Genomic DNA, 16189 nt, shown 5'->3' with positions numbered 1-16189 from the left:
TAGTGTTAACCCCTGGGCTGCTGGGTCAGGGGGAGGATCAGGAGGTCCCCAGGGAGAGCCAGGAGGGTGCTAACAGGGGACTCCTGGTAGTGACCATTACCAACAGATTAATAACTGTAATTTAATATTTTTGTGTCTAGAGCACAGGCGTGGCCACACCAGTGCATGTGCTGGCTTGAATGTCAGCTCTGGGAAAGTCCTCTTGACTCTCTCAAAATGAAGTTCATGGGTAATATAACCCACTTGCACATGATATTAAAAATGGTCCCTTACTGTCCGAACTGAAAGAAAAAGGAGAAGTAAAAGGATAGTAATTTATAATACGCATTTCAAAATGCAGATGTGTGAGGCCACCTACCCTGAACCCAAGGAGGCAGCCAAACATTTACACCTCTAGTGCTGGCAGCTCCTGGCAACGCTGTAAACATGTGGTGGGAGGAGGTGTCGGATTACCAAGAACCAGGCGGAATGAAGTTTTCTGAAACTGTTGACAATCCTGGGCCAAGGTTTGAACAAAATACAGTACAAGCGTCCCTCGTTTTACATGGTAGTTGCACTTCCTAGAAAATTGAGAACCTATGAAAACCTTACAAAAAGGACTTTGTGTTTGCACGAGGAGAGAGTTAAGTTCTGGGCTCAGATCATTCTTAACCAGGTTTTTCCAACTAAGGCTAAAATTTCGCCAGTTTGCACTAGTTATGGATGTGCTGGTTAAAATATTGAAATACTTCTGGCTGGTTAATAGAACAAGAGTCATTTTAAAATGGTGAAAGTCAATAATACTACTGTAACAAACTAATTAGCTCAAGTTAATTGTGCTGGGTTTCCTGTCATCTCATTACTTAGTTGATAATATTGAATATACAAAACTGTCAGTCAATATTATAAGGGCTGGAAAAGTTTTAACATAATTGCTGTTAGTTCAGGAACAGCAGAGAGAAGAAAACACCAAAACACTGTGGTTGATGCCAAGAGAAATTTTTTATCTATTTAGTCTCAAGTCCCTAATGATTTTCAATTTAATAGGAAGTTGCCAGAAGTATTTGATGTGGTTCCCTTATGAAATCACAGCTAAGACAAGGTTATTTTAAATAAATATACAAACATATATATAGATAATGTTATTTATGTATATACATATACAGCTGTTTCAATCAAGAAATCACACCAACAATTTCTAAATGAAACAAAACCATTACAATAATTGAAGAATGATTTGAGGGGGTTAGGGGCATAGGTCAGTGGCAGAGCGCATGCTTAGCATGCACGAGGCCCTGGGTTCAATCCCCAGTACCTCCATTAAAAGAAAAAAAAGAATGATTTGAGCTTCAAGTTATGTTCTTGGCAACAACTTAAATATGTATAGATAGATAATTTTGATTATTTTGAGAATTTAAAAATATTTTTTAAAGTGATGCATACATTGATATATGTATTTATATTACCATACCAGTGGGAAAATATTTTGAACATCACTTATCCTACATGAATATTCAATGGGACATTTTAAAACTGTACGTGACAAGGGACACTGCTTCATTGTGGAGGTGCCCTGTATGTATTGTAAGACATCTCCATCCTTGGGCCATGCATTCTGAGAGCACTGTCTGATCACAGTGATAACCCAAATCATCTCCATGTTTCCAGAATGCTCCCTGGGAACCTAACAGACTGCAAGCCATTGGCAGGTTCAGTGGTTAAGAACAGAGTCTGTGTTATAAGAAGTCAGGATTGAATGTCTGAGCCTCAGTGGGAGGAAGTGGCAGCGCTGGGATTTGAACCCAGGCCTCTCCCACTTCAGAGCCTGTGGTCTCAAAGCCAGGTGCATAGACCCAAGGGCTCTGTGCCAGAAGTCATTGAGATGAGGCAGCTAAATGAAGACCTCTCTATTTCTTTTTAATTTTAAAGTGGAATAATTTAACCCTTATTACTAATATACAGAAAGAGTAGTACCTGGATATAGTTTATAAATAAATACATATATTGGAGGTACATGCCCAAACAGTATTTTCTCTTAGGTGCAAGATCACAAGAGGAAGGCCATCGCTTTACCTGCTAAGTGGTTTGGCTTCCCAAAGCCCGTCTACCATGACTAGGGAGGGGCATAGTGGACAACTTCAGTGCAGGCTCTAGACTGGCAGCCTGGGTTCAAGTCCCTGCTCTGACACTCTCCAAGCTGTCTGACCTTGGACTGGTGACTTTACCATCCTGGCCTCAGTTTCCCTATCTGTCAAATGAAAATAACAGCAGCTCTCACCTCGGAGGGTCCAGGCGAGGGATGTCAGTTACACCATATGAAACACTGAGACGATGCGTGATACACAGTAAGTGCACAGTAAGTGTGAGCTAGGGTTAGCGTTTAGCCCACCTTGTGAGTGGGCCAACAGGTGCAGAGACCTCAAATAATGAGGTACAACAGTTAAATGGAGTCGGGCTGGGATCCAGAATCTGATACTTAACCACATTGGCATCTCAGAGCTTTGAGCTTGTTTCCTTTTCTGCAGGTGGGGTTAAGAGCAGCATGCACCTCACAGGGCTCTCCCAGGAGGGAAGGAGGTTCTCTGAACGAAGGGAAGATAGTCATCCTGTCTGGCCAGGCGCAGGAGACTAGATAGAAGACCAGAGGCTCAAGAGACTGCGAAAGCCGTAAAGCAGCGGTCCCGGGTAACCGTCACCTGGGCCTCAAACTAGGGCAAAGACGCCCTCTAGTGGTAGAATCAACACCAACAGCCAAGTGTCCTGGGGCTCTTTGTGTGCTAGACACTGACGGCCCACACTGAATTCTGGAGGAAACCGAGGCACAGAGAAATTGGGACACTTGCCCAGGCCCACCTACCTAGTAAGTGGAAGAGCCGTGGCCTGAATCGCGACAGTCTGACCCCATAACCTACCCTCGTTCTCCCTCTCTTTCCAAAACTCTGTCCCAGCCCCGCAGTCCCAGTTCTGGAACGCTTGAGCACGGCGCGTCTTTGATGTCCAGGACTGTGCTGGGCCCTGCAAGGCGGCTTGGCATCCCTAGCCCGTCCACCAAATGCCAGCGGCACCAAGACAAAGGACAGTTCCCTGTGCTCGAATGTTCTCCCGACCCCAGGAGCAGGCGCTGGAGCTTCAGCTGCTTCCCGTTAAACTCAGGAGAGCCGGATTGGGGTACTCTGGGTTCTCAATGACCCCGGGGCCGAACTTGAGCTCCAGGAAGCGGCGGTAGTTGTTAGGCGCCTGCGCCACGAAGCCGGCAAAGGGCAGGGGCACGAGAGGCTGCAGGAAGTGTTCGGGGAACTCGACATCCTGCCGGTGGTCCAGCCACGTGTCCTTGGTCATGACCCCGTTTCGGGGGTAGAAGGGCCACAGGTCCACGTGCAAGTGGTTGCTCTCGCTGTACTGCACGCGGAAGAAGTCGCCCTCTACCGCCTTCTCCCACACGAAGCCGCGCTCGTCCACCATGGAGCCCGCCTCGGCGCCCCGCAGCTGCTCGCAGTTGCCCACGTCCTCCAGGTAGATGCCCAGGTCCACGTCGTAGTCCCACGGGATGATGTCCCCGTGGCGGGCCGCCCCCAGCAGCGAGCCGCCCTCCAGCCAGTAGCGCACGCCGGCGGCCTCCAGCACGCCCACCACGTAGCGGGCGGTCTCGCGCAGCGCGCGCAGGCAGCACGGGGGTGTCCAACGCTCCTCGTACAGGTAGGCCGGCGTGTCGCCCACCACTGTCCCGAAACAGCGTGGGGTCTCCTTGCTGCAGCCGAACCACTCGAGCCGCCCACTCTCCCAGCTCACCAGGCGGATGCCCAGCGCCCGCAGCAGCGCGGTCCGCCGCGCCCGCCCCTCGCGCTCCGCCTTCCAGCGCGCGTGGGCCGTGGCCAGAGGGGGCTGGCGCGCCGCCGCGAAGGGCAGGTCCAGCAGCTGCATGGTCCAGCCATGAAGCGCGGTCTGTAGGAAGAGGCCGGTACCCACCGGCCGGGCCAGGGGTGCTGAGAGGTTGAAGAGGTCCCGTGCGCGCAGGAGAAGCACGGCGTCTCCTTCCAGGGCATCGCAGCGGGATGCAGAGGGCGCCGGGCCGTAGCGGGCGGTCCACTCCCGCAGGCTGACGTTCAGGGCCAGGCACCGGGCAGGGTTGGCCGAGGCGACGGGGGCGGCTACCAGGCGTGAGCCTCCGGCTCGGAGCACCTCCACCATGCGCTCTAGCTGGCCAGGCGCCTCGGCCCTCGCCCCGTCGGGCACCAGGGCCACGTACTCTGTGGCCACGTAGGTCTCGGGGCGCGAGGCTGCGGCCGGCCGGTCTAGGGCAGGCTGGAGCAGCGCCAGGCGAACGTTGGGGATGCGGGGCAGGGCCAGGGGCGGGTAAGGGAGCGTGTCGGCTACCACCACTACCGGCTGGGCAGGGTCCAGCTGCAGGAAGGAGTCCACCAGCTCTGGCACCGCGTTGTCAAAGGCTTCGAACTCTCGCACCAGGACGGTGACGCGGGGGCCCGAGGCAGATACACGGCGGGAGCCCCGGGTCCGGGAATTCCTGGGCAGGTGTTGCAGCCACGAGACATAGAACAGCACCAAGAGGTTGAGGGTGATGGCGGCTGCCAGAGCAGCCTGGCAGCGGGTGAGCCGCATGGGGCTGTAGTCAGGCCCTAGCTGGGCTTCGCGGGTATCCTGGGGAGGGGGGAAGGAAAGGGGAGGCTGGAGCTGGTTGTCAGAAACTCCCCGACCCATCCTCAGCCTTGCCTCCCTCTCCTAGCCCTTTCCTTATTTGGTTTCAGTTCTGACTCTTCCTCCTCTGGGAAGCCCTCCTTAATCCCAGGCTGGGTCATGCAGCCCCCTCAGGGCTCCTTCAGCCCTCTGGGTCCCGCGGGTCTAGCCTACCATTCTAATTCATTACTGAGTAGGGACCAGTCTGTGTCCTCCCACTGGACTGTGAGACCCATGAGGGCAGGTCCTGAGCCTATCTTGGTCACTGTTGGTTCCCCAAGGCCACCCAGCACAAAGCCAGGCACACATTAGATGCTCAGGAAGTTTTTATCAAACGAATCATCTTCCCTTCTTCCTTGTTCAATACCACCCTTCTATTCACTGTCAACTTCTCATTCAGACTCAAATTCAGTTATAAATGCAAGGACCCCATTCCCAAGGCCAACTTGCACCTTCTTGACCATTCCCTGCTCCAGGAAGCCACCCCTGATCTCTCCCTCCCATACCCTGGCCCTGGGTCAGAGCCTTGGTCACCAGGACCCTCCTTGCTGCCTCCTTTTCAATTCCTCAAATCCTGGACCATCTAGCCATGTCTTTCCTGGTGGCCAGCCAGATGGTTTTGGTTTTGCAAGAAAAGCTAGAAATGTTTTTTTTTTAAGCTGGAATTATTCCAATTTTGTTCTGTTTTGTTTTGGGGGGGAGGTAATTAGGTTTATTTATTTATTTTTAAATGGAGGTACTGGGAATTGAACCCAGGATCTCGTGCATGCTAAGCATGTCCTCTACCCCTGTACTATGCCCTCCCCCCTAGAATTATTCCAATTTTTAATGTTGGCTGCTAGTTAATCTTTTTTTTTTTTAATGGGAAGGGTCAAATTCATAAAAACAGGGGCTGTGGGGAGGGAGAAATGGGGAGTTGTTGAATCAGTATAGCGTTTCGGTTTTGCAAGATGAAAAAGTTCTGGAGATTGCACAGTAACACGAATATACTTAACACTACTGAACTATACCCCTAAAAACTGTTAAGATGACAAAATTTTGTTATGTGTATTTTATAACAGTTAAAAGCTCATTTTTATTAAAGTCGTGTGGGCTGCAGCATCAAAAGAGGCTGTTATCAGTAGGGTGCCCCCCCACCTCTATTCATTGGCTACACTCCTAAACAACCCCCAGATGGCGCTATCTCCCTGTCCCCAGCAGAATTTAAAGATTTGGCTGGTCTCCAGTACGGAAGGAATCACTAACCTTGGGTTCTAAGCAGATACTCAGAAAAAGTTTCCCCATGAAGGATCTTCATAGGTTCCGCCTCTCCCTGAGAGGAGGACATCAGAGACCCAGCTAATCCTTCTACCTCCTAAATATTCTGACCCCCATCTCCAAACTTCCCCCTTCAACCTGGATCCACCCAGATCCCCACTTAGCCTCCCCCTGGTCTCCTTCATGGCAGCCAGAGGGGTCTTCATAAAGTACAAATCTGACATCTCCCTCCCTGCTCAGAATCTGCCATGGCTCCCCAGTGCCCCAGGGAGAAAAGTGTAAGTTTCTTACAACATCCCACAAGGCCTTGTGTGACCTGGCCCTTGCCTGCCCACCATTCCAGCCCCATCTCCTGCCATGCCTCCTCGAACTCTATGCCTCAGCCATCTTGGACTTTTCTTCAAACAGGTTTTATTTCTAAGCCTTTGCATATTCTGTTCCTTCTGCCTGGAAGAGTCTCCTCTTGAACATCCCTTCTCTTTATGCCTCTTTTCTCCTGGAGAACTCCTACTCATGCTCAGGCTTCAGCTCAGACGGCCCCTCCTCCAGGAAGCCCTCCCTGAACTGCAGGCTGGGTCAGAAGTCCCCTCTGGACTCCTGGAGTCCCTGCGCTGCCTGTTCTTATTTGGCACTGTCTGGGGCTGGGGCTGTCTGCTCCACTGGACTGTGAGACCCAAGAGGGGAGATCCAGGCTGTCTTTATCATCACTGTGTTCCCAGTACATGGCTGGGCACTGAAAATGCAATTGGTGAAAAGATGGTGACCAGAGGCAAGGCTTCTGTAAAGCCCACTCAGGTCCCCAGAGCCAAATTCTTTGCTGAGGCTGTGAGCCTGGGGCCCTGCCCCGGTCTGCCTGTCTCCTCTCTCTCTCCCACAAAGAATGCACTGCCACCCCTCTTCACCCATCCCAGGCCTGCTTGCCCTTCTCTGACCCAACTCAGATGTCACCTAAGAACCTGAGTTGCACTTTGAGGGCGACTTCTTATTCTTTAGTGCCTTGGGATTGCCTTCTGGACTGTAGATTGATCCCTCCTCCCTTCTGTCCTTCAACATCTATTTGGGGAACTCCTACAACATACCAGGCACTGTCCTAGGCATGGGAGACACGACAGTAGACACATAACACAGAGATCAACAATTCCCCTGACCCCCCATGCAACTCACGTTACTGTGGGGGGAGGAACTTTAGAACCACAGAATCTTCTGGGTCTTAAAAATCTTAGAACCTTAGTGCTTAGGTACACAGAAGCACAGAAGAGACCCTTAGATTCTAAAAGGACCATCCTCCTGCTTCACCTTTGTTCCTTACAGTCTGTTCCCCACTCAGAGCCCAGCGGGATCCTGTTAAACCCTGAATTAGATCCCGTCCTGCATCTGCTCAAACCTTCTGTGGCTCAAGACTCACTCAAAGGACAGGCCAAAGTCTTCACTGTGACCCACAAGGCCCCACATGATCCCCCATGTTCCTGTGCTCACTCACTCAGCAGCAGCCACATGGGCCACCAAACACCTGAGAGACTGCTGTTCCCTCTGCCTGGACACTCTCCCCCCAGGTTATCTGTATGGATCCTTCCTTGGCCTCCAGGTCTTTGCTCAAATGTCACCTGTCCACTACGCCCTTCCTTTGGCCACCCTCCTTAAAACTGCATCTCCCCATCACTCACATACTTCCTATGCCCCGTCCCTGTGTTGTTTTCCTCCCTTAGTAGTTATCATGTAGATTTCACTTGTTCTATTTATTGTTTGGTCTCTTTTGTTCCCTGCCATATATCCAGAACACAGCACACTACCTGGCACTCAGCAGGGGCTCAGTAAATTTGTGTGGGATGAATGATTGACTCCCATTATTCAGAGGGGGATCCTGGGGCTCAGAGAGAGAAAGGAAGCAGAAGCCAGGTCTCCACCCCCAGGCCCTGGCTCTCCCCACATGCTGTCTGGCCAATTCTGGGCCAGGAGGTAACCGACAGGACAGAGGGCAGAAACCAGTTTCTCAAAGATCAGCAGGTATCAGAACCAGATGAGGAGGTGGGGGGACCAGAGAAGGAAGAGTGAGGAATCATCCGGTACACTGACAAGGTCAGTCTTGGCTTTCCCAGCTGTAAGGGGCAAAACTCCTTCATTGGGACAAAGTGGATGAAATGATGATTTTGAAGGATAGTAATAGGATAATGTCAACAATTCTAGCCACTCATGACGTGCCAGACCCTGTTCTAAGCACTTTGCCAATATTAACTTGTTTAATCTTCACATTGTGAGCACCTTTAAAGATGAGGAAACTGAGGAACAGAAAGGTGAAGTCACTTGCTCAAGGTCACATAGCTGGGAACTGGTGGCCCCAGGAGTTGACCCTGCAAGCTGGCACCAGAGTTGTGCTTTCAACCAGTAAACTCTGCTGTCTCTCTTGGGTACACAAAGACAGCCCAACTCCCAGCCCATCTTCAGTGAGACAAGCCCTTTCCCCAGCCCTAACCTGACAGGTGCTTTCAGACTGGAATACCGCACACTGATTAATTAATTCAACTCATTAACTCAACAAACAGATATTTATTGTGTGCCCTCTGTGCCAGATTCTGTGTTCTGGGGACCCAGGATGACCCGGGCAGTCATTGGGCAGGCCTTCCAGAGGTGGGAAGACAGACAAAAACCACCCAAACAACTTACAGATACGGCAGAAAACCAGCAGGGGGCGTGAGAGAAAAAAGGTGGTCAGGGGAGGAGAGGGTAGTTAAGCTGAGACTGTCTCTCTATTGCCCACAAAACCATGTTAAGTTCACCCCGATTCATTTCAGGCCAGAGTTCACCTGGCCTGAGTCTCAGTTGCTGCATCTGTAGAATGGGAATGTGACGGGTAGAGAAAGTGAGTGATATGTGGAAAAACCTTTTGGGGACAAGGGCAGCTTCCACATGAGTGCTGGTGACACTGAGGGGCTTCTTACCTCCTAGGTTGCAGGCTGAAGGAGCTCCAGGGGGACAGTCCCAGCCCAGCTCAGCTGCACTTCTGAGGAAAGGAGAACCAGAAAACTCCAAATCAGCCAATTTCACACAATAGAGCACCATTTCATCTTACCTACAAAGTGGGAATGAGAAGGTCAGGGAATCATTTCTCTTTAAGTCCCATACGCTCAGGCACCACCTGAAGCATCTTATGAATGGGAGGTAAGGATGTCATAGGGATATAACCATCCCTTCTTTCATAAATGTGTACAGAAAGGTAGGGCTAGAAGTGACAGAAGGTGTTACCATGACAACCTCTTGCCTAGACACACTCCATCCTGAAACAATCCTAAACTGTCTTCAACCTTGGTGAGCCTGGTTCCTAGGGTCACTGGAAAGGGGACTGCCCCCATCACCAGAGCAACCAGGACTTTGCCTTGCCTGTTTCTCATCAACCTGGGGATGGTCCAGGCCTTGTAACCATAGTAACTACTCCTCAGCAGAGCATCTCCTCCTCTAAATAAAAACACCTGGTTGGTTTGGTCCCTGGACCTCCCACGATGGGAAAGGGGGAGATAGTTACCATGGTAATGCCAACTGGGTGGCTGGGGGAGGGGTTGGGAAAGAGGTTTCCCTCAGCAATCAGTGTCCTTGGGGCTGGGTTCCTTTCTACCTGAGTGCTAGGTGGAGTTGCCATAGTAACCAATGAGAGGAGGGGCAGAAAGGACCACCCAGGGACTTGGGTTACCTTGGCAACCTCCTCCTGGTGCTCGGCCAGGAGAGGTTTGGAGCTCCATAACCACAAAGATGGGGGAAGGGGGGGCTAAGGGTGTTCCAGACTGGGGAAGGTTACCATGACAACCGACCTGGGCCAGGAATCAGAAAGGATGAGGCCATTGCTGAAACCATCCCTGGTGGTCGCCCTTTCTCTCAAAGAATGATAGTGACTGTCGAGAGGAGGTATTTGGGTCTGGAGAGGGCTAGAATCTTTCTTTGGGGCGAAGCCGGAGGAGGAGGACCGAAGGCCTCCCCTCCCAAAGTCCCGCGCTTTCCAGGGGCGACCCTCTCTCCGGGCCTGGGTCGCGTTTGCCCTCCCTGGGGCGCGCGCTCCCGCCCCGCCCCTTTCAGCCCATCCCGCGCGCGCTTTCGGGGCCGACCCGGGTGGGCGAGGCGCGCGCCCGACTTCGTTCCCGTCACCGACCGCCCCGGTCCCCGCCGAGCGCGCGCGCGAGTGTTGGCGCGGCCGCGCAGGCGCGCGAGGCACAGCGGGCGCGCGGGCCGGCCCCGGGGCCTCCATGATGGAGGAGCGAGCGGCCGCCGTCGCCGCCGCCGCCGCCTCCTCCTGCCGCCCGCTCGGCTCCGGCGCGGGTCCCGGCCCGACGGGGGCGGCCCCGGTCTCTGCTTCTACCCCTGGACCCGGCCCGGCTGCTAAAGGAGGCGGCGGCGGAGGCAGCCCCGGTCCCACGGCGGGACCAGAGCCCCTGAGCCTACCCGGGATCCTACACTTTATCCAGCACGAGTGGGCGCGCTTCGAAGCAGAGAAGGCCCGCTGGGAGGCCGAGCGCGCCGAGTTGCAGGTGAGCGCCGCCCCGGGACCCCAGACCCCCAGCCCGGCCCGGCCCGGCCTCACCCGCCGCCGCCGCCGCCGCCATCTTGGAGCAATGGCCGCCGGGACGGCCGGGGGGGCGGGAGGGGACCGCGACCGGCCCGGAGCGAGAGTGAGGGGCCGTCCGAGGGGGGTCCTAAGGGCACCCGGGCGGCTCGTGGCTGGAGGGAGACCCCGGGGCAGGAGGGCCCGATCGCGGCTGCCGAGAGAAGGGACTCAGGGACCAGAACCGGCTGGAAGTGGGGAGTGGGAGTGATCTGACCGGCCGAAGGGTTGCTGAGAGAGTGGCCTCGAGGCCCCGAGGGGACCCCAAGAGAAGTCAGAAAAAGGGTGATGAGAGGGGTTGGAGGAGTCTTGTATGGGAGTGAGCAAAAAACTCGGAGGGTGCCCAGGGACTCCCGTTTCGTCCCCGACCAGGTGCGAGTTGGAGGTAGAACCGGATGGACACTGGGTGGGAGAGGGGGCTTCGAGGGGTGGGGGTACTTGGGACCCGCTGGGAGCGAGCGGGTCGGGGCGGGGAACCCGTGTGAGTAGGGAGAGGAAGTCGGGGAGCTCGGGACGGGTGTGTTTCGGAGCGTTTGGACCGGAGGGACTGAAAGATGGCTCTGTGAGGACCCTGGGGAAGAGAGCAAGGTCTGGGGGCGGGGATGGGCGCCAGTTGAAAGTGTGTGCCCTAACCTCTGAGGAGGAAACTTTGGGGAGCCCTAGCATGCGTCGCTATCGAGTGCAGGGAAGGGGTCTCGGGTGGAAGCATGGACGGGGCCAGGACGGGCACTCGGAGGCTGTGTTGGAAGCGCTTGAGAGCCGAAACTCTTTAGGGGTGTGAAGGAGTGGGGGCTACTGCCCTGAGATGGGAAATGTGTGGGATGTCAGGTGGAGAACCCCTAACTGGAGTCAGAAGTGGCAGCCAGACATGTCCAACTGTGGAGATGGGAGGTGGATGAAGATAGTGCGGAGGAATGGGGGTACCTGGAGGATGGCAGGGGAAGCATTTTATAAAGCAGGAAGGCACCCAGAGGAAGGATTCTGGCGGGGGTGGGGGGTGGAGGGAGGGTGGGATGCGTTTGTGGAAGTTTTTGGGAAGGGACCCTATGGTTTGGTTGCTTCGGAGAGGATTTGTGCTCTGGGATGATGTTTGAAAGAAGCTGAGGAGGTGGGCTGGGTTTTGTGACCTTGAGAAGTGTGGGTCAGCTTGCAGAATGTCCTGGGGAGCCTGGATAGCAGAGTTGTGAGGATTTAAAGGGGTCCAGGCATGGGCTGAGAGGAGTCTGAGGGTTCCCCAGGCTGAGGTATTATTAGCAGAAGTCAGTACCTGCTTCTAGCAGCCCATCTTTCCCCTTCTGATCTGCTGGTTCCTATCTAGTTGAAGTGGGAACCCAAATAAAATATCTGATTAGAATTTTGTCCTTAGGATGAATAAAGAAAGCAGCCTACAATTCTCCCTTGCCAATAGGGATCTTAGCTACATGATAGCTGAGGCTTGTGTTGGAGTGGGAGAAATCCTTATGTAAGTACCTCTCGCTTTTGTGTCCCATCTCTGCTTCTGGAGGTCTTTCTCAGGGGACATCTTATTAAATCTTCTCAGTACTCCATCGTGTAGGCAGGGCCAATGTCATTGCCCTCATTCTGCAATCGTGATAGCAGCTGCTGTTTATTGAGCACATATTATGTGCCAGGGACTGTATTAGGCACTTCACATACATGGTATCATTTAATCCTTGCAGCATTCGGGAGGGTGAGTGATATTATTCTCCCACCCCACCCCCCTTTTTAATAATCAGCAGAGGAAATGGAGACTTTGAGAAGGTCAGTGATTTATCTAGGATCACAGCCTGTGGGCGGCAGGGGTGGTCTGTGGGCTTTCAAGCCCATGCTCTATACCTCTCCGACGCCCAGGACAAATGAGATGCCTGTTGGAAGGAAACTCAGTGGCCTCCCCAGGATCATCCAAGTAATCAGAGCAGAGCAGGGATTGAATCTTGGTCTCTGGGACTTCATGCCAGTGCACCCTACAGCACCCACCACCCCATCTCCTCATTTTTGAGACAAGCAAGAGAAAAAACGTGTCTGTTCCCACACTTAGTGGCCCTTCTTGGAGTCTGAGAGGAAGTTGTGGATAGCACCTAGTTATGCTCTCCCTTGTCCAGGCTCCAGCATCACTTACTTTGTACTTCTGTTTTCTTTTTACCATAGTAAAAATTCAAAGATCTCTGAGGTGTCTGTGGGTATAAGTAAAAAAGGAAAGCCCCGCCACCCTGCTTCGTCCGTTTCCTCCCCTTCTCTCCTCCCTAATTGTTATTGCTTTAAAAGTAGTTCAGCTCTATGTGCATAATATACAAAATCATATTTCATGCATCATTTTGTGACTTTTCACATTCTCATGTGTCTTGATGTTCCTTTCATATCAGCATGAGAGCTCTTTCTCATTATTTTCGAAAACTACATTCTGCCGTTGTTTGTACCATAGCTCATTTAGTTTGAGCCCTCTTGGTGGATTTTTAGGTTGTTTCCAATTTTTGCCCGTCAAATGGCTGCAGTGAATATCTGTATATTCCCATGTGAGTATACAGCAGATTAGATGGGTGGAATGGTAGAATAGATGTATTTATAAAACGGTGATTAGTTCTGCCAAATTGCTCCACATTTACACTCCCAGCAGCACCTCTTTTTATGCACCTTTACTCAAACACTTATCACTTAGAGAGGTGTGACTTCTGTGACATCCTTTAAGGCCTGGACTGTGTCAGATTTTCCTGATAAACTCTGAATACCTTTTCTCCAAATAGCCGCCTTCAGCTGTTCCTGGCACAGGACCCACTGTGGCTCTGCAGTCAGTGCTCAATAAGTGTGTGGGAATGGCAGGAGAGACAGCCTCCCATGAGGTCCTTCCAGGAGATGCCCAAAGATTGGAGCGGGGAGGTGGCATAGACGCAGCCTGATGGTAAGCAGGACTTTGCCAGGTTGGTGTATTGCGAGAAGGAGATGATGCGGTTTCCGCCCTTCAGAAACTTCCAGGCTAATAGAGGAGGCTGGTCTGCACAGGAGGCGACAGAGAATGCTACACGTTCACATGCAGTTGAGTTTTCCATTGTGTGGCTCTGCCCACGATTTGCGGCACTTCTGGGAAGGGGAGCGAGTTCTTTGAGGACAAGAGGAACCTGGGGTGGGGGGTGGGGGACAGAATCTGGAGATGCAGCAAGTGAGCTGCCAGTGGAGAAGGTACAGAGCTGGCACCTCCCACCTGCAGCCTCACAAGGGGCCCTGAGGGGTCCATGGGGACTCAGCCCTGCCCGGAGCCACCAGAGCTTGGGAAGGAGGAGTACAGGACATGCAGGGCCAGATGGGACCGAAGCCCGCCCAGGGAGGGGGCTGGGACAGAAGGTTGGGATGCAGAGAGTCAGCAGTCCTGGAGGACTGAGATGCTGAGGCCCCTCGGGAAAGGTTTTCCAATGTCGCCTAGGTGGAAAAGGAACAGCCGGAGGAGAGGCGGCAGCCCTGTCTTGGAGTGGTTCCGGGGGCGTGTGTATTCCAACAGTCTGGCCAGAGGGAATGGCAGTGGTGGAGATGGTGGGTAGAGAACTTCCAGATCGCAGCCTTACCTGCTGGCCCACCACGTACTGGCAGATTGGGCAGCGGTGGCTGCTGGTGTTTGCAGGGTGGGAGGGACTGGTCACCGACACTTCCCCTTTCTGTGGTATTCCACCAGCTCAGGACACTTCAACCACCCCCATGTTTCTGGTTCTCTTTTCTCCCTTCTTTGCCAGAGGAACTGGGAAGGGGACCACAGAGCAGAATGGGCCGAGTGTGAGCCTCACATAGTCATCAGGAGAGGGGAGATCAGGGCTTAATGTGGGGGTAGGGAGATGAAGCGGAGAGGCCGAGCCAGTGCAAGGGCTGGGCGTGATCCTGGATTCAACAGATGAGGGTCACCGGGTATTATCAGTCCCACCTCCTCATCACCTTAACCCACTTAGCCCCCTCACTGCCTAATCCTAGTTTGGGCCACTGTCATTTCTCCCTGGGATTTCTGGAATTGCCTCCTTTGTGACTGGTTTCTCTGCTGGTTTAGCTCTCATTCCCCCACCCCAGCTATCAGTTCTCCACATTGTAGTTTGTGGAATTACCTCTGTAACATGTGACTCTGATTACATCTCGCCTTAGCTTGGAAAGAACCCTGCCATAGCTTCCCCTCTGCTCTTGGGATAAATTTCAAACTTGCTCACAGAGTCTGCGATCCTTTATCAGGCCTACAAGCTTCTTTGACTTTCCTCACTAACCCTTTTACACATTCTAATGTGGCCATGCTGGCCTTTTTAGAGTTCTTTAAGCCCGCCACCATGCAACTCTTATCTCTGTCTTCTGCCAGCTACACTCCATCCCTGTGGCTGGTCCCTCCTTCCATAACATCCTCTGCTCCCTCCCCAGGGCCCTGGTCACCATATATGTTAGTTGTCGCCTACTCTGCTCTTGCCTGCACTGGACTGAGAGCTCTGTGGGGACTGGAGGCACTCGTCTTCTCTATTACTTCCCCAGTGCCTCAGGCAGTTCCTGGCCTGTCACAGGCAGTCACCGGTGTTGGATGTTGAATGAATGTCGCTCAGCAGGCTGTACAGGGGCTGAGAAGCAGACGCTCACTAACAGAGAAGCCCAGAGGGCAGAATCACAGGAAGGTGGTAACTTGGGGCTTGTGTTTAGTGATCCACCCTTTCTTCCCCGCCGCTCCCCCGCTCCCCCGACCTAAAATGACTCACAGGCAGAGTAGATTGGGGTGACTGAGAAGGCACACGAAGGACAGAAATTCAAACTTCTGAGATGTTGATCACATGTGAGTCCACCTGTCTGGCCTTAGGTATTTATGTACATATGGGTTGATTTAAAGTGGAGAGAGAAAAACATCTTGGGCAGGGGGAGTCCCTTTTTCTCAATGGACAGATGGGGTTTGTTTCCCAAAGCATAACTGTGGTATGTATGTTGTTTGTTGTTTGTCCCACACTCTCTAGAATATAATAAACTCATCGTATTCAGTGGTGTATCCTCTGTCCATCTGATACATAGTTGGGGCTCAGTAAATATTTGTGGAGTAAATGAATGAATGAATGATCCTTTTGTCATACGTTAACGTATGTATATCCCTTTTTATTTTTTCAAAAGGAGGCCTACCATTGCCATTATGCCCATAGGTTAAATTCCTAGAAGTGGAGCTGCTGGGACAAAAGGAATGTGTGGTTAATATTTTTGTGGATGTGGCCAGATTGCCCACTGGAAGGGTTTGTCAGTTTATGGCTCCACCGACCATGTCTTGAGTGCGCCTGTTTCCTGGTCCCCGGCCCTGGCCAGTGCTCGTCATTACTTAGCACACGTTTGGTTCTCTGCTGACCTGAGGGAGAGACCTGGTCCCTGGAGCAGGACAGAGTTGATGGTAGGCCTGTGGGCAGCGGGCCATGGTGTGCTCTGAGTGCCAGGGGCAGATAGGTCAGGGCCCTTTGAGCCCCAAGGACAGGGAGAGGCATGTTTGTGGGCATCTGAGAGGCCATCAATGATGGACAGTTCTGGAGCAAGCCTTTGGGAAGGGGCACAGCCTGGACAAGGTGTCTAGGGTGACTGGGGGCTTCTGGTGGAGCTATTGAAGTTCTTCAGTAAGCACATGACATGGTAGTGTTGGCTCCAGGAAGACGCAGCTGCTGGTGGGTCAGAAGGCATCTCTGCTCGATGAGTCTAAGA

The 16189-nt window shown here is 52.8% G+C and overlaps 2 protein-coding genes across 4 annotated transcripts in view; one reads left to right on the top strand and one right to left on the bottom strand.

The window, feature by feature from the left end:
* Positions 1–469: 469 nt before the first annotated feature.
* Positions 470–10521, bottom strand: FKRP (fukutin related protein). Its single transcript, XM_031458949.2, has 3 exons — positions 10493–10521; positions 8865–8926; positions 470–4635 (listed from the first exon to the last, which is right to left on the bottom strand). The coding sequence occupies exon 3, from the start codon at positions 4594–4596 to the stop codon at positions 3109–3111; it is 1488 nt and encodes a 495-aa protein (XP_031314809.2). The 5' UTR covers positions 4597–4635; positions 8865–8926; positions 10493–10521; the 3' UTR covers positions 470–3108.
* The window catches only part of STRN4 (striatin 4), a 24701-nt gene continuing 18652 nt past the window's right edge, over positions 10141–16189 (top strand). For 2 of the 3 annotated variants that reach the window (XM_064489437.1, XM_064489436.1), the window contains exon 1: positions 10141–10439. In XM_064489437.1, coding sequence (XP_064345507.1) covers positions 10158–10439 — 282 coding nt within the window. In that variant the 5' untranslated portion in view covers positions 10141–10157. Of the gene's footprint in view, positions 10440–13390; positions 13410–16189 lie in introns of those variants that run through there. The other variant, XM_064489438.1, reaches the window with a different exon arrangement.

This window comes from Camelus dromedarius, chromosome 9 (genome assembly GCF_036321535.1).
Source record: "Camelus dromedarius isolate mCamDro1 chromosome 9, mCamDro1.pat, whole genome shotgun sequence".
Lineage (NCBI taxonomy): Eukaryota > Metazoa > Chordata > Mammalia > Artiodactyla > Camelidae > Camelus > Camelus dromedarius.
This window is presented reverse-complemented; position numbering and strand designations above follow the sequence as displayed.